Source organism: Echiichthys vipera (genome assembly GCF_963691815.1).
Source record: "Echiichthys vipera genome assembly, chromosome: 8".
NCBI lineage: Eukaryota > Metazoa > Chordata > Actinopteri > Perciformes > Trachinidae > Echiichthys > Echiichthys vipera.
In genome coordinates this window covers 31,844,470-31,862,905 of record NC_139833.1, presented here as the reverse complement: position 1 = coordinate 31,862,905, position 18,436 = coordinate 31,844,470, and the positions used below count along the sequence as shown (strand labels likewise).

The 18,436-nt window shown below is 43.3% G+C and overlaps 1 protein-coding gene across 1 annotated transcript in view; it reads right to left on the bottom strand.

Moving 5' to 3' along the window:
- LOC310950217 (low-density lipoprotein receptor class A domain-containing protein 4-like) overlaps positions 1 to 13,028 on the bottom strand; it is a gene marked incomplete at its 5' end in the record, with an annotated part of 390,135 nt that extends 377,107 nt beyond the window's left edge. The window contains one exon of the mRNA XM_083917902.1: positions 12,989 to 13,028. Within this exon, the coding sequence (XP_083774028.1) occupies positions 12,989 to 13,028 (40 nt within the window). The remainder of the gene's footprint in view (positions 1 to 12,988) is intronic.
- Between the last annotated feature and the right edge of the window lie 5,408 nt (positions 13,029 to 18,436).

The following is an 18,436-nucleotide window of genomic DNA, read 5'->3' as shown; positions in this document are numbered from 1 at the left end:
TTTAATTAGTGTCCATATTCATTTGTGTCAATATTTGTCCATATCTGTTGAGCAACTGTAGGTTCATTAAGAACAAAGGGCTTATATCTACCAGCGCTAACCAATACAGACATTACAGAACAGACATCTTTTTCCAAAATGTACTCAGAACATCGCGCGTACAGTTAGAAAGTTAAAGAAAATAAATAATTTAGGCTGGGCCTAAGGCTGTGTCAGAACAGGCAGTCAATGAATACAGTAGGCTTTAACATGCCTAATAAGTGTCTCTCTAGTCTACTACTACTACTAATTCAGGTCCTTATTAAATCACAACATTGTTCATACATCACATTAAACAAGGCCTTTTTCTTCTCCTCCTGGGCACTACTTTCATAATTACGTTTCATTTTTTGCTGCGTCTGCTTTTTTAAATTCAACAAACTAACATGTATGCACATGTACAGACAAGAGCGTGCGCACGTGTATGAGCGAGAGCATGTGTACGAGCGCGAACGTTGATGGCAGTCCTGATGTCTGTATCAGCTGTTCCTCATGCGGGACTTTTAAAAAGATGCAGTTGAGCGGTTTGCGGTGGTCTGATGCGGAGGTGGAGTGTTTAGTGCAGATTTGGACAGATGAAATGTTCAAAAACAGTCAGACAAAACTTAATATCCGAGGGGTGATGATGTATAAGCAACAAGTAGTCAAGGGGGAAGAGGGAGGATTACGCTAAAGCACAGCACGGATCATCTGGGCCATGTTAGGTACTCACTTTGTGTATATTGTGTAGATGGTAAATGGTAAATGGACTTGTACTTATATAGCGCCTTTCTAGTCTTCTGACTACTCAAGGCGCTTTCACAGTGTTACAGTGTCACATTCACCCATTCACACAGACATTCACACTGATGGCAGTGGACATCTACATACCATCTAATCTACTATCTACCATCTAGAGACACAATAACGAGGCAGATATTGCACAGGACTTGCTTGTACTGCTGCTAGGCGTGCGTATTAACAAAGAACTACAGGGTACAGCGAGGGACACACAGGTAGGCAGCTACTGAAGCCCAAAGTCAAACACGAATACAAAACAATACATTACAGGCCAAGTGTAAGTGCGCCAGCAAGTGGCAAGTGGGCACTAGTCACAGTGTGGGGCTCCTACCAAGAGGGGGCTTCCCTGCACCGCTGGGCTTGCATGGGCTTCCCCTACGCCACTGCTCTCAAAGTAAAGTCCATTCAAGTGAATTGCCAAATGCAATCCAAAAGGAAGGAGCCCAGGACAGCACTGAGGCACTCATCATGGATACACATATACACACAACCGCTGGGTGCAAGATGCTGGCAGGGAAAGCATACATGGAACGGCATAACCAAATGGCTGGCATAGTGTACAGAAACATCCGTGCAGAGTATGGACTGGAAACCCCAAGATCCAAATGGGAAACTCTGGTGGTGGATAAAAGACAAAGGAAAGCTGTGGTGGTGGATGTGGCGATACCAAGCGATGGGAACATCCCCAAAAAGGAACCTGAGAAACTTGAAAAATACCAAGGGCTCAGAGAGGAGCTGGAAAGAGCCTGGAAGGTAAAGGTAGTGCCTGTGGTGACCGGAGCACTAGGGGCAGTGACCCCCAAGCTGGAGGAGTGGTTACAGCAGAATCCCGCAACAACCTCGGACATCTCGGTCCAGAAAAGTGCAGTGCTCAGAACTGCTAAGGTACTGCGCAGAACCCTATATATATATATATATATATATATATATATATATATATATTGAGAGGGGTGAGTTATCTCTCAAGATACTTGGAGATATACTGTAACTTTAATCCAGACAACATGACACAACAGCCCCATAATACACTGTATAAATAGTGTAACCTTGTTTCGTCTTGAGTTCTTTTATTTTAGAGGGGACAAAGTGGACGTGTGTCTGACTTGAGTTCAATGAGGAGCTAAGATATAAATTAAATTCACGTCCCATTCAGTGAAAGGAGTTTCCGTGTCCTTATTCTACCCAAGTATAGGGAACTATAACCCTCCGTTACAATAGTTAAAAAAATAAAAAACAGCTGAACAACTCCACACTGATCTGTTGATATTTCTTAATTCTTCCGGGATGTAATACTTCTACTAGTGATCTCATTGGAGACGAAACAGTCAATCTGAACTGTAGATATTGTGGCACATTTGTAACACTGTGCCAAGCTGAGTGAGCATAAAGGCAAAGTTTAGCGCGCACAGAAGGGAGAGATTGAGAGTGCACATGCAGCGGTCTGCAGCGCAGCATTCAGAGTGTGTGAAAGCACATATGAGTAAAACTGAGTAAGAGGGCTTTTTGTTGCACGTTAAAATGAATAATAGCAAACATACGTGTGCATGAAGATTTGAGGTACAGTAATCAAACTCTTAACCATGCAGCACACACATTGCAGACTAGCCCACCAGGCTACTGTATATATTTATCTTAACTATGTTATTGGAAATAACAGAGAGCCGCCGGCTAAGTTAAACGTGAACCTGTCTGTGACTCGGTCAGTCCGTCACTGTGGTTTTCTGTAAGCTCACGTGAGATGTCTGTCTGTGAGATGTCTGTCTGTGAGATGCCATCCTCCTCAAAATAAAGGTTATGTCAACCGCTATTTACTCTTGGTCGCTTAAGTGAGCTTCAGCTGCAAGTCAAATTGTTTCGATAAATCAGTGGTGAGTGGATGTGTGCTCTGTTTAACATTGCCAATGGAAACATCACAGCAGTATTCCAAACTCTCAGAAATAAAAAAAATGGTAGACAGTGTACGGAATTCACTGCAGAACCTGTAAGTCTTTGGACTGGAAGGAGACATGAGAGAATGCTGTTAAAAATGTCATCAGTCACCTGTATCCATAGATCTGATTCTGAGGTGGTGGTGGGGAGATGGTGGGGAAGTGATATGTCCCCTGCACTTATTCAAAAGGCCATTTTGATCCGCTGCGCTTTTTACCGTCCAAAAACAATGTTACGCTATAGTAAACAGAGACACATCGAGCACTAGGACCAAGTGGAAAACAGCAGCTCATTGGCTCTGCCGTTTCTTGTGTGATTGGCTGTCCCAGCTGTCACGCCATCTTGCTTGCACACCGGCCTTTTGGTCTGCGGTCAGGAGTCCTACAGAAGTCTGCTACTGTAACTTGGGACTTTGTTCTACCTGGTTCACGTCAGCTAGAACGATTTTAATATCACAGGTTTAATTTAGTTGTGTTTGAATCGCTGTCCATGTGCGTATGTGCGTGCGTGTGTGTGTATATGTGTGTGTGTGTGTGTATGTGTATGTGTGTTTGGTAATAAGGCTCAGCCATAAGAGACTTCTTTAGAAGTTTAAGTGTAAGTTACTCAAAGAAGTGCGTTACACCCATCCTGCAACACCTTCACTGGCTCCCATGAGGCAGCATATCCAGGTCAAGAACCTCTTCATCATTTAAAAAGCTTTCAATAATCTGATCAATAAAATGTTTTATTATTATTATTATTATTATTATTATTAATATATTATTATTATTAGTAGTAGTAGTATTATTATTATTATTAGTATTATTATTAGTATTATTATGTCAACTGTAGAGCCTCAACAATGCAATGCTTTAAAAAAAAAGCTAATATTTAATGCCAAAGAGATACATTTATGTATTATTTTTATGTTGAAAGGTAGCAAATGTTTAAAAACAACAGTAGCATACAAAACATACAGTAGCATTGAGAAATATATGAAATACATATATATAATATAAAAAATAATAATAAAAGTAGGCACAGTACATAATAGAGAGTAATGATTAAAAAAGATTCGATTACATGTACTGTTAACACAGATTGAATAAATACACCATACACACAACAACTCATATATACAGGTATTAATGTCAACATACATATTGCACAGGAATATAAATAAAAATATAAATAGGGTGATAAGCAGCAGTGTTGTAGTAAGTGGTGAGTGATGGATGGTGGCATAGACATCATTGTCACAGTATGTTACTGTATGGTCTGACTGCCATTGGGATGAAGGACCTGCAGTAGTGCTCCTTGTTAGACCACAGGTGTAGCAGTCTGTTACTGAAGGACCCCACACAGTCTCATGCAGGGGATGGGAGGTGTTCTCCAGGATCTTTTTACCTGCCACCTCTATTGAGTCGACAGCACAGTCCAGGACACAGCCAGCCCTCTCACCAATTTATAAAGTCTCTTCCTGTCCCTCTCTGTATATATTAAAGGCACTGGATAAATTAAAAAACGTGACCCTCACAGTGCTTCCAGGGTTCTCAAGGTGTGAGAGGGATCTGTGCAGGAGAAAGAAGACATCATCAACCCCAATGCCTGGTTGATAAGCAGGGGTCTAGTTTAGAACTCACCAGGGGTCTGAGGTGACTATCAGCCTTTCCATTGTCTTCATCAGGTGGGAAGTTAAGGCCAGAGGTCTAAAGTGGTTGGGCTCCCTGTGGTGTGCAGTCTTTGGCACTGGAACAACACAGGAAGTTTTCCACAGGGCTGGAACTTTCTCCAGACTAAGGGCATTCTTCTTGCTGTCCATACGCCATCACGCCGTAACACGTATTGATTGCGTGTGTGTGGCTTTGTTTACAAATCTTTCCACAGACCCCGGAGTTTTTGTGCGTCTTGTCGACTGTTTCTGAATATTTTCATCCGACCAAATCTGCAGTAAACACTCCACCTCCGCATCACACCAACGTGAACCTTTCACCGCCATTGTTGTTGTTGTTAAATGTCCGCGCATGGTCCGTCCTTCTATTTACATGTCCGAACAGGCGGACATAACGCTACTGCCGTAGGGCTCGTGCTCGTGCTCGTGCTCGTGCTCGTGCTCGTGCTCGTACACGTGCGCACGCTCGTGCTCGTACATGTGCAAACGGCTCCGCTAAAGCCCACCTCTTTCTGGCCGCAGTTGTGCGCGGAGCGGCTGCACTCACACTGCTTAAAGGTACTAGGCTTTAGCTGAAAAAACGGTTTTGGCCCCGGCCAGAAGGACAGTGTGAGTACGCTTTAAGGCTCAGGCTGAAGATGTACAGAGCCACCTCACAGAGTTGGTCTGCACAGTCCTTGATCCGTCTGGAGCTGATGCCATCTGGACCTGTATGTGTGTCTGAGTTTCCTGCCTACGCTCATCAACACTTTTCATATGGAATATGATTTCCTTTTTCGTCCGTGAATTTTACTGAATATTCAAAGAAAAGCAGAGCGGTGTAAAATAATGCATGCAACAACATCAAGAATATTTCTCTGACAGAGAGTTGTTCCTATGCAAACTGCATGATTATCCTGAGAACCACTCTGAACATTTTTAAAAAAAATATTCCATTCATTTAACATTAAACTACTACAACAATGCCTGACATCCTATAGACAGGAAAAGGATCAAAAGAGATGCAACAGAACAAGCGATATTGTCGTCTTCTTCTTAGTCAAAAACATGGCGCCTACATTACCCACAATGCACCTCAGTCAAGGCTAAGATGCAGGAGGGTTAACTAGTAGCAGCTAATGTTACCTCGAGCAGCTAGCCTCAAGCAGAGATGAGAATAGGGCCAGAGGTCTGGTAAGCTCACTTCTTTTGTTTTCTTTTCAAACTTGAGTCTTCCACCCATGCCCCAACCACAGTGGTTTCGCTTCGAGATTCATCCAAAAAGGAAGTGCCAAAAATTGCAGATTTCATAAAAGAGAAATTTCAAAATGCTCCAGTATGAGTAATTAGTCTGTTTACATTGCACATCATAGCATTTTATCAATACAACCTTTCGACCTTTCCACCTCATAAAAGCATAAAAAACGTTTGTAGCGCTTTGATGTTTTTTCCAAATTTCCCACTGATCACTCATCTTCAACCGATTATCCGGGGTCGGGTCGGGGGGGTAGCAGCTCTAGCAGGGGACCCCAAACTTTCCATTCCCAGGCCTCCAAGTGTGCCATGTCATCATGTGTTCTTTGTAACTTATAACATTCAAATGTCTCATAACAAAATAGCGGATTATAAACAGAGGGGAAGTGAGGCGAACTCAGTGAGGCGAACAACATAAAGGAAGAACAAAGAACGCTCTATGTGTGTGTTTGTGTGTGTGTGGGTGTGTGTGTGTGTGTGTGTGTGTGTGTGTGTGTGTGTGTGTGTGTGTGTGTGTGTGTGTGTGTGTGTGTGTGTGTGTGAGTGATTTAGTGAGTGAGTAAGAGACTCAGTACCCTGGTTTGTTTTGTAGTTTGTTATTCACTGTAATCCATGGTCTGTGATTATTCTCTTAACATTGTTGCACTGGTAGATTGAAATAGAGTATCATTCTTATAACTTTTTTCTTCTTCATGTTTGGAAAAAAAGTAATCTGTTTTTATCTAATGATCTGACTGATGCCACTTAGCATGTCCCAGCTCTGAACCTGTTCATTAAGTAGTACTGTTGAATCCTGGATATTAGTTTTGAGTAGTGGTTGAGCTGAAATAAGAGAACGGCTCCCAAGAGGAAGAGCTGGGCCTCCTTTGTATGTCTGCATATGACTTCAGTTACAACCATCATAATTAGAGTAAGTGATTATGTTTTAATGAGAAACCGTTAAGCTCAAGTTTACAAAGGCTAATACTCTGGGCAGCACAGCCAAGCCAATCCATACTGATTTCATCGTAAATATCAATATACACAGAAACAGATCCAACAAGTCCAGTAGATGTCTGCAGGCTGTTTACATGTAATTACAGAAGAAGTTAGAGCCATCTTTAATGTGCTGTTCCTACTCATTTTGTAGGCTGTGTCCAAAATCACTCCCCACTCGCTCATCCACTACTCCCTTTATAACACACACTCAATACTTTCGGAGTAGTAATAGTTTATGTAGTAGTAAGTAGAATTGTGTTTATTTTGTACTCTTGGTAAATGGTTAATGGAAAATGGACTTGCATTCATATAGTGCCGTTCTAGTCAAACTCAAAGCACTTCACATTCACCCATTCCTGCTCTTCAAGAGTAAATCTAATCCTCATTCATGCGGAGAGGGCACAGCCTTCAGGAGCAATTTAGGGTTCAGTGTCTTGCCCACAGACACTTCAACATGAGGGCTGGAAGAGCCGGGGATCACATTGCCGTCATTCTACTTTAATTTTCCACAGTGCATTGTGGAATTATTGGATCTATACAAATCATGAATAAGTCATAGAGTGAGGTCTTTACCTACTCTATATGTAAAGTGTCTTGAAATAACTTTTGTTTTGTTTTGGCACTGGAAATAAAATTGAATTGAATTGAATTGATTGTTAACAAAAAGTAGTGCCCATGCCATGGACGTTACTTTTTTGTTCCATTGTAGGACTTTTGAAGAATGTGTGCATCCATATAGGTAGAGAGTAAATATAATGCATCGGACACGGGCGGACTTCGCAGTGAACTACTGATGTAGACATCAGGGATGTTATCGGGCATTCACAGAGCTGATAATTGGGTTTGTTTGGGCTGGGTTTTCATGCAGTGGGAGTGATGTTGAAGACAGCGGGCTACCTCACTTATTAATATGAAACTCATTAGCTACAGCTGAGTAACTTTGTTGATGGGGACATAGCTGTCACAGTCTTAAACCTTAAACTTTCTTAAGGTTTAAGAAAAGTCCTAACGCCTCCGACAGGCTTTAGGGGTTTGTAGGTTTTGGGCCTCAGCTGCATAACTATTGAAAGGATCTGTGGTAGAAGTGTTTTTAGTAGTAGTGAAAGTACTGCATGCATTTGTGAAGTACTGAGCATACGCCTGGAACAAGACTTGGTTTATACTGCACACATTGGGGTTTACAGAAAACCCACTCACACAGATCAATATCTACTGTTTGACTCCCACCACCCTCTGGAACACAAGCTTTGAGTTATCAGAACCCTGCAACACAGAGCATATAACATACCCACCAGCTCAAAGGCCCAAGGGTAAGAAGCAAGCACCTGATAGGCGCCCTTACAACTTGTGGTTACCCCAGCTGGACTTTTGTGAAAACAGCAGCTGCTTCCAGAAAGAAAACCGAAGTGGTTGGAAAAAGAAAAAGAAAACAAGAGAAACAACATATTCATCACATATGTGGCTAGGATATCATAGAAACTTCAACAAACACTGCATCCCTGTGTATTTTAAACCCAGTAACACACTCAGACAGAGACTAGTACATCCCAAGGACAGAACACCACACACCCACAAAAGCAATCTGGTTTATGCTGTCCAATGCAACAAGGAATGCAAAGATCTGTACATTGAAGAAACAAAACAACCACTGAATAAATGCATGGCCCAACAGAGGAGAGCTAACTCATCAGGCCTGGACTCTGCTGTCCACTTACATCTCAAGGAGAAAGCCCACTCCTTTGAGGACAACAATGTCCACATCCTAGACAGAGAGGACAGATGGTTTAAAAGAGGAGTAAAAGAAGCCATCTATGTAAAAGTAGAGAAACCAGAGGAGGAGGTCTAAGACACCACTTATCTCCAATTTACAATGCTGCCCTTTCATCCCTTCCCCGGAGATTCAAAAATGTAATCTCAAAGAACAACTGCTCACAAATGGCCCCCTGTGACTCCACTGACTTTCGTTCTAACCCAATAGAGCACTAACAAAGTCGATACCAACTTCCTACCAACGACTGTCACTCCAACAATGATCGTTGGCACTTGGATTCAAGATTCAAGATTCAAGAAGCTTTATTTATCCCGAGGGAAATTATTGTGCAACAGTTTCAATACAAAGGTGGGAAAGGATCAGAGTAACAATAAGCATAAAACATAAATTAAATAAAATAAGCTAACATAAAATAAATCAAACAATTAACTAAGCGTGACAGAGTGCAAAGGACAATATGGTTGAGCGTAGGTATATACAATATACAACAATACGCAGCGTGCCGTTTAGCAGCATACTGAAATAAAATAAGTACAAACTAATAAACTAAATAAGTGGTAAGGAGCGATAAGTGAAAACAGTGTTATAAATGTAGCAGCATTTCCTACAGAACTAAGTGATTGTATGGCACAGTGAAGTGTAGCAGCCATAAGTCACAATACCACAAGATAAAGTGATGTAGTGGTGATATCAGAATCAGAATCAGAATCAGAATCAGGTTTATTGCTAAGTATGTTGGACATACAGAGAATTTGACTCCGGCTTATGCTTTGCTCACAGTTTCCAAACATTTAACAGGACAAACCTAAACATAACAATAACAATAACATTTACATAACAATAACAGAACAATAACAGAACAACACAGAACAATAATTTAAGATAAAAATAGAGGTAATATTAAAAATAGGTTAACAAGGAACTGCGGAGCTAAGCGCCGAGTGACAGTGGAGTGTAGCAGCCTTTCTCACCGGAGTAAGTTACAGTCAGTTACAGTAAAGTACAGTGTAGCAGCATTTTACAGAGATAAGTTACAGTAAAGCGCAGTAAAGAGAGTAGCAGCAGTAAGTTACAGTACCACTAAATAAAGTGATGTAGTGGTGGTATAAAGTGACAGTGTAAAGTATAGCAGCATTTCTCACTTAAGTAAGTGACAGTACAACTGTGTAAAGTGGTGCAGTGATGATATAAAGTGAAATGTGACATTTTCAGGATACAGTGTCTCCACTGTTCCTTACCTGACCAGGGGGAGATGAATTATAAAGTTTGATGGCCACCGGAAGAAAAGACTTCCTCCGGCGTTCAGTATTACATCGGGGGAGAATGAGTCTGTGGCTGAAGGTGCTTCTGCTGGAGGTCAGCAGCTGGTGGAGAGGGTGAGTGTTGTTGTCCAGGATGCTGTGCAGTTTAGACAGCATCCGCCTCTCAGACACCGCCACCAAAGAGTCCAGTTTGACCCCCAGGACGGAGCCAGCCTTCCTGATGATCTTACTGATCCTCTTTGCGTCTGCTGCCCTCAGTCTGTTGCCCCAGCACACAACAGCAAAGAAGATGGCACTGGCTACCACCGAATGATAAAACATCCTCAGCATGGTGTTACATACATTGAATGACCGGAGCCTCCTCAGGAAATAGAGACGACTCTGGCCCTTTTTGTAGACAGCCTCAGTGTTCTTGGACCAGTCCAGTTTGTTGTCCAGGTATACTCCAAGGTATTTGTAATCCTGGACAACATCCACAGTCACGCCGTTGATGGAGATGGGTGTGGGGGCAGACTTACTCCTGCGGAAATCCACCTCTAGCTCCTTAGTCTTGGTGGCGTTTAGAATCAGGTGATTAGCTGCACACCAGTTGACGAAGGAGTCCACAACACCCCTGTATTCCTCCCCCTTTCCCTCACTGACACAGCCAACAATTGCAGAATCGTCAGCAAACTTCTGCAGGTGGCAGGACTCAGAGAGGGACTGAAAGTCTGAGGTGTACAGGGTGAACAGAAATGGGGAAAGAACAGTTCCCTGTGGAGCTCCAGTATTGCTGACCACAGTGTCAGACACTCCGTCCTGCAGTCTGACATACTGTGGTCGACCCGTCAAGTAATCCGCAATCCAGGAAACCAGAGGATGGTCCACCTGCATCGCCGTCAGCTTACGTCCCAGCAGAGCAGGCCGGATGGTATTGAACGCACTGGAGAAGTCCATGAACAAGATTCTCACTGTGGTTCCCGCTCTGTCAAGGTGGGTGCAGGCACGGTTGAGCAGGAAGATGATAGCGTCCTCCACACCTAGTCTTGGCTGGTAGGTAAACTGTAGAGGGTCCAGTGATGAGCTGACCAAGGGCCGAAGAAGTGAAAGAACCAGCCTCTCCAGGGACTTCATCAGGTGTGACGTCAGCGCCACCGGTCTGTAGTCTTCGGAGGCGCTGGGACGCACCTTCTTTGGTACTGGTACCAGGCAGGATGTCTTCCACAGAACAGGGACCTTCTCTAGACTCAGGCTGAGGTTGTAGATGTACTGCAGTACTCCACTCAGCTGGGTCGCAAATGCTTTGAGGACCCTCGGGCTGACACCGTCGGGACCTGCTGCCTTGCCTGGGCGGAGTCTGGGAGGGGACAGGTAGGGCAAAATCAGGAAGGAATTGAGGGGGAGGGGGAGGTGTCAGCAGGACTGGAGGTTTGGAGGTGGATGGTTGTGGAGGAGCCGCGGGGGGGGGGGGGGGGGGGTCCAGAGCCCTTTCATCAAATCTGTTGAAGAACAGATTCAGCTCATTGGCACGTTCAGCACCACCTCCTACTGTCTGCCTACCAGATGGTTTGTAGCCAGTGATGCTCCTCATGCCGCTCCACACGTCCTTTAAATTGTTCTGCTGGAGTTTGTGCTCCAGCTTCCTCCTGTAGGTGTCTTTGCCCTGTTGAATCCTCTCCTTCAGCTCCCTCTGGACCTGCCTCATCTGCTCTCTGTCCCCTTCTCTGAGGGCCCTCTTCTTCTCATTCAGCAGGACCTTGATGTCTCTGGTGACCCACGGCTTGTTATTTGGGAAACAGCGTACAGTCACTGTAGGAACAACGCTGTCCACACAGAAATTGATATACTCTGTTATGCAGTCCGTGAGATCATCAAGGTCCTCCCCATGTGAATTACAGAGCAAATCCCAGTCTGTGAGTTCAAAGCAACCCTGTAAAGCTTCGTCAGTCTCCTGTGACCATCTCCTCACAGTCCTGGTGGTCACAGGAAGCCGCTGGACTTGGGGCTTATACAGGGGCTGCAGGTGGATGAGGTTGTGATCTGATCTTCCAAGAGGAGGAAGGGCAGTGGAGCTGTAAGCCTCCTTAACGTTAGCATACAGCAGGTCCAGTGTCCTATTTTCCCTGGTGGGACAGTCCATAAACTGCTTGAAAGTGGGCAGTGTTGCAGCCAGTGATGTGGTTGAAGTCCCAGATATTGCAATGAATGCATCTGGGTGCCGTGACTGTCCCGCGACGGCGGTGTGGATGACGTCACTCGCGGCGCCGCGTTTGCAGTCGGAGGAATGTAAACAACCAGAACGATCACATGTGAAAACCCCTCGGCAAATAATATGGCCTCATACTCACGGCAAGCAGCTCAATGTCCGGGCTACACACACGCTCCTTTACAGTAACGTGTCCAGGATGACACCACTTGTTGTTAATAAGAATAGCAAGTCCCCCACCTTTCCTCTTGCCACTCTCACGGTGACTCCTGTCCGCCCGAACAGTCTGAAAGCCGTCCACAGTTACGTTAGAGTCTGGGATGTCCTCGTGGAGCCATGTCTCCGTGAAACACAGCACACTGCTCACACGATACATCCACTGAGTCTTCACCAGGCCCGCCAGCTCGTCCATCTTATTAGCCAGCTACCTCACGTTCCCCATGGTGATGGAAGGGAGAGATGGTTTGTATCTCCTCTTCTTTTCCCGGTGTTTACGTCCAGCCTTACATCCCCTGTACTTTCTCCTCAGTTCTGTGGGGATTTCAGGCCTCTCCCGCATCAGCGCCGTTGGTGCTAGCGACAACAGCTGTTCACGAGTGTAAACAATGGAGCTGCCGCATTGCTGCGTCCAGACGGAGACGCGGTCGGCAAAAATAGTCCCAAGAATGAGACAAACGGACAAAAAACACGTAAGAAAGTTCACGAACATAGTTGGCTAAGGTTAGCACGACGACTTACAGGAAAAAGCACTAATAAAAAGACAGTAAAATAAGATAAAATAGCAAAAAAGTGCGGAAAGGAGAGAGAGCAACTGTTGCTTGCTGCCGCTTTACACAGCGCGGGAACCGTAAGCACAAAGGGTTCCAGGGACATCATCGGCCTTGTGAAAGGTTTAATACCTGGATCTCCACACCAGTTAGTTGGACCAGTCCCAGCCTGGTCAAATGCGTACATTAAACTGATGAAGCCTCTTGGATGAGAGGTGAAACGTCTTCCCTAGACAAACAACCAAGTCCAGTTGCTTTTGACTGAAATGGCTTTGGGGATGTTTGTCATAGTTTTGCTGTTGTGTAATGCACCCTCCATTTGCTCCAATTCATCAAGGTTTTTTGATTCTCTGTTCACCCTGGAGGCATGCAACAAAAAACAGTGTTTACCTTTAAAAACATTTGTGATCGGTAAGTCAGTTTCCTGCATACTGCTCTGTCCTGCGCTCTGCCAGCTGCTGACGGTGCTGCGATGGATGCCAACAGATAAACCTTAACCGGTCCGAGCCACAGCTGATGGCGGGAGGGAGGTTGGACGAGGAGAAGGGGCGGCGCTTGCCGGTCTCACTGCCATCTTTCTTCATCAACACTCCATGTGCAAGAAATAAAATGCTGCAGGTTGTCAAACTCTGCAACAGGCGACTGTCGCACGGTCACTCTAGTTCTCCAATTACACAGCTGACTGGTTAACTGGTCTGTGATGATTTTTGACAGTCTTGCTACTGCAGAGTACACAGGACTTGGGCAATGTCATGATGGAGAGGAGGAGGAGCACAAAAGGATGAAATGGAGGGGTCTTTCTGGGGTTTGAGACACTGATTTGAGGTTGATGTCAGTTTAGATGAGGATGGATGAAGGTTTATAAGGTTGCAGTGTGGGTGTGGTTGATCTCAACTCTATAGTCCTAGCAGCCGGCCAGTACCCTGAATTCTTGGCTGTCTCTCAGTTTTTCCAATGTGTCTGGCTATAGGTTAGCTTCTCAGCCGCTTTTCTGTCTATGATCTGAGAATCTATATATCTCTCAGTATATTGTCTCCTCCTAGGTCCAGGTTGTTCTCTTAAACTCTGATCTAATCAACATGCTCTGATTCTCTAAGCCCTTTTGCTGGCTTGTTCCCATGTTGTTGTTGTTTTCTATCCTCTCTTTTCTCCTTTATGTCTTTTGCCCGTTGTTGCAGTCCTGTGCTCAGCACGAGGCACTGGGCCCTCTCACGTTGGCACCACAGCTAGAGAAAAGAGAACACAGACAGAGGGAGAAACTAAGTGGATAAAATCATGACATACCAAAAACAACAGGCAGGATAGATACACCCAAGCAAAACATGGGCTGCAATGACCAGTTGAGAAAAGTGCACAAAGAAAAGTGCTACACTCATACACATCCACCCACGCACGTGACCCTATTTTACAGAGTAGGGAAAGATATAGCCGCATGTCAGTGTGCCACTTTCAAGTCTGCCAGGTAAACAGGGCTGGAGGAGTCTATGGCTAAGGAAACAACAAAACTTTATTTACATTTCAAAAGTGCCAAGTGCTGATTTTTATAACTAGAAAATAAATAAAATCCAAGTTGTCACTTAGAACATACAAGATAAAATGAGGGAGTAGGAGAAATAGATCACATAGAGGGATGGCGTATGACACAGGTGGAATCATAGAGACAGAGAACCAGAACAAAGAGACAGAGAGACAGAACTCAAATAAAGTTCAACAAGAGAAATGACACAGGAAGAAGGGAGGAAGGAATTTGTGGTGGAAAAAGCAGACAGACAGTAAACAAACACACCCTGTTTGAGGCTTGGAAAGGTTTGACAGATCTTGGTTACCTGCTCTTATCTCAGCTGCATTAGCCTGTTCTTATCAAGTCTTATCGTAGTAAAGATACACACAGCAGCTTGTGCCCTGACAAATAGGAAGGAGAACTTGGCTGTTGTGATAAAGAGGGATATTTATTTCACTATGTGCCTTACCGATGATTCATCATTTGTCTGCTCGTGACTGGGCCAACAGTGTTGTGCAAGTTCACAGTTCACAAGCGCTAGCTCAAAGTTCACTTCACACAGTCCCAAAAACTGAGCATTTCTCTCAGTTATTTTAAAAGAGCTGCTGCTAGCTATTCCTTATCAGTAGAACTTCCTTCCATCTGTCCCCAACTCCAGTCGATACTGCCCACTTCCCAAACTAAATTACACAATGTCTGTTTCAGTGTAACAAGTGACTGCGTTAACTAATGACTCAGTCGGTGAGTTGGGACGTGTTGGCTCGTAGTGATGGCAGCTGTTGAAAACGGAGACGGAACATATACAGTGGAGATCAAAATAAGAGAACCAAGTATTAATTCTTGATTTATTCTGAAATATTGTTATGATTCAGAATTTGAAAGAATATCAGCCGTGGCTATACCACTGCTGTACTATCATGTTTTTTCAAATAACCAAGGCACTTCAACAAAAACCTTTTTTTTGTCAAAAAACAGTTATCAAAATTAGAGGACAGTGTTCATTGTGTCAGAAGAGAAAATTTGCTTTGAAGCACTTTAGCACATATACAGGACATCACTCATTTCTCACACTGCTCTGGTTTGATCTTGGCCCTTTCTTCTTCAGTCTCTTCCACAGTTTAGTAACTGTAGTGGGTTTCTTAGACATTTCTTTGTTGCCAAGGATTTTCCAGAGATTCTCTAAGGGGTTTAGATTTGGACTCTGGGCAGGCCTTTTCATTGTTTCAATATTCTTAGCTTCAAGGAACTGCTTAACCTATTTTGTAGTATGACAGGGGATATTGTCTTTCATGACAATTGCGGCTGATTGGGAGACAATTGCCGTGAAGGTGTGGCATGTTGCTCAAGGAGGTTCACATAAACATTTGCATTCACCCTGCCATGTAGCTGTACAAGAGGCCCAACTCCTGCTGCGGAAACATCCCCCAAACCATGACACTTCCTCCTCCAAATTGAACAGACTTCTTTACACACTTTGGCTCAGTCTTTCCAACAGAGACAGACTCAAATAAATTGAAGGTACTCTCATCACTGAAGTCACTCTGGACCTGTTCTCCTCTGTCCACACAACATGCTCCTCAGCAAAATGCAAGTCTCGCCTTTTTATTCTTTCTGCTGATCAGAGGTTTTGTCACTGCAGAGTGGGCTTTCAGTCCAAAAAGTCTTAAACGATGAGACGCTGTGTGCAGATCCTTGTCCAGTTCAGCACTGAAGTGGAGACCAACTCCAACTGCAGTGTTGAACTGATTCCCCATTGAGAGTCTTCTCATAATCCTGTCCTCTTGTACACTTGTTTACGTGGATGACTGGCATTTTGGAGGGACTTAAATTAACTGTGTCCTTGAAAAGATTCAATATTCTTGAAATCACAGACTGTGAATGCCCAACCTCTCTCTGATGGCTGAGAGAGTCATCCCTTTGGCCTTCATCTGGACCACTTTCTGTCTCAGGGTTTCAGTCACCTTAATGCAGCTTGCCATCTTGCAAAGTAACCAGGAGAGCTGCCAGATAAATAGGGTGTGTCCAACAATGAAGTCATATGTCACCAGGTGCCAGATTAACACCAATAACTGGGAGAGATCTGAAAGTGTTCTCTAATTTTGTTGAAGTGCCTAGGTTATTATAACAAATTTTTAACAATAAATCAAGAATTAATACTTTGTTCTCTAATTTTGATCTCCACTGTAGGTGTCCTCATAAAAGCCTTCAATTTTACTTTAATCAATTTACATCTCATACGTAAGTAACTACAATCAACTATTGACGCATTTGTTTAATGATGGGGTTTCATGGCTCCATTGCTTTCTGAGAGCCAATCCAAAGAGCAGCTCATCGTTCTTCTTTTAATACTTTTTTAAAAGGGCGGGAGTAACAACGTACAATTTATCTGCAAATACTGAATAAAAGTGTGGTTGGTGTGTTTTTAGTGTAACAGCTGTCTGTGCATCCTGCAACCAGCTGTTGCTGCTGCTCCTGCTGCTGCTGCTGTCACTGTCACAGCCACAGGATGAGGCGGAAGTGCTAAAAAGCGCTCACATAAGTATGAACCCGCACTGTGGATCTAGAGTAAGCAGTGAAATTTGGGCACAATGAAGAACATCTCTCAAGCACGACTTGTTTCCTGTGATCATACCAAAGATCTATTCTAAAGAACCATTTTTTTCACAAACATCACATCCCAACATTCAGCTTAAAGTCATCAGTTAACATGGTCACTTGTCCAACCGAAGCAACGGCATACGGGTGCCGTAAATCCTTGCGTGCTGTAAAACACAATGCTGTAACATTCATTAGTTGTAAACAAATGCTTTCATTTCACCTTTCACCAAAAATATGAGTACATTAAATGAATGTCCATAGCATATGAAATGGATTGAAATGATTTCTGGGGAAGTCAAAGAGAGGACAGAAAATGAACAAAAGCTATTATTTTCACCAGACTTTGTCTGTTTGTGTCTGTAGATTTCTCTTTCTATTTCTTTTTTTAAATTTAAAAGTTAGCATTCAATAATGCCTCCTTTGAATATTTAAACATAATATTTGTGAGAAATCAGTCATAGAAAAAATTATTGTATTCATGTAAGTAATCAACTGTGGAAGTGGTGATATCTATTAGATAATATTTTAGCCTTTTCACCAGTGTCTTCCCTTGAGGAAAGAAAAGGAAAGGACAGAAGATTAAAAAAAAACAGAAGTGGAGCGGAAGGCAGAAAGAGGGAAGCAGGCTGCAAGACCAGACAAATTGATTATAGTGTTAGAGCAGAATTATCACAGATTAATCTTGTGTTGGATATTGAGAGGAGCAGTCTGTGAATCCGTGCAGAGATAAGTTGAAAGAGTTCAGCGTTTCACAGGCTAAAAGATGATGCAGCAATTTCTCTCTCTTGCTACTTCAAAGAGTTGCTACATTAACTGAATCTGTTTTACAAGTGATTTGACTTCTGAAAACTGAGTTTGGATGTTAAGCAATATTGTATGAAACTTTGCATTTGTTGCTTGTGATCTTACAATCAACAACTTGGGCTTGTATTTTCAGTGTCAGTAGAGAGGTTAAAAATGAAAAAAACAAAGTTGAAGATGGGAAGGTGGTGACAGTAAAATATTCTTGTTTAGGGGTGGTAGACATGAAGAAAATCTTCTATACACACATACTTTGACTTAGTTTTAAGGTACAGAACCACACAGCCTTTGGGCTGTACCATAGACTATATAGTGAAGTGATTTTGGAGCCAGAATCTGCACAATATCGAAGTACCGCCCATCCACTCGCCCAATCAATCGCCCAACCAATCGTGAGTCAATCACAGCTTCATGATAATTCACCTTGTTTTTTGTAGCATCAAATGACTAATTAAAACCAAATGTATCAGAAAAATGGCTTGGACACACTTTGTCAAACATCAACACGGTCAGAACTACTTGAAATGACAGAAAGCATCTTTGGTAACAATAATTTTGAAGTGTACTCTGCGTTTTTTTGGCCTATGTCCCTTCCACTAACATGGATAGGGTGGGAGTTATGACCAACTGCAGCCAGACACCAGCCTTCCATCTTTATAGACAGTCTATAGGCTGTACACAGCAGTCAACTCAGTGTGGCTATTGTTTGATCTGAGTGAGACATATCTCTCTGGTGTGCTTCCAACAGGCACACACACATACACACACACACAAACACACACACACACACACACATACACACACAAACACACACACACACACACACATACACGCACGCACACACACACACACACACACAAACACACACACACACACTATTTTACTTCTTTCAGTTAGTCTACGTAGATTAGATATTGTGTTTTATGTTGCAAAAAAGG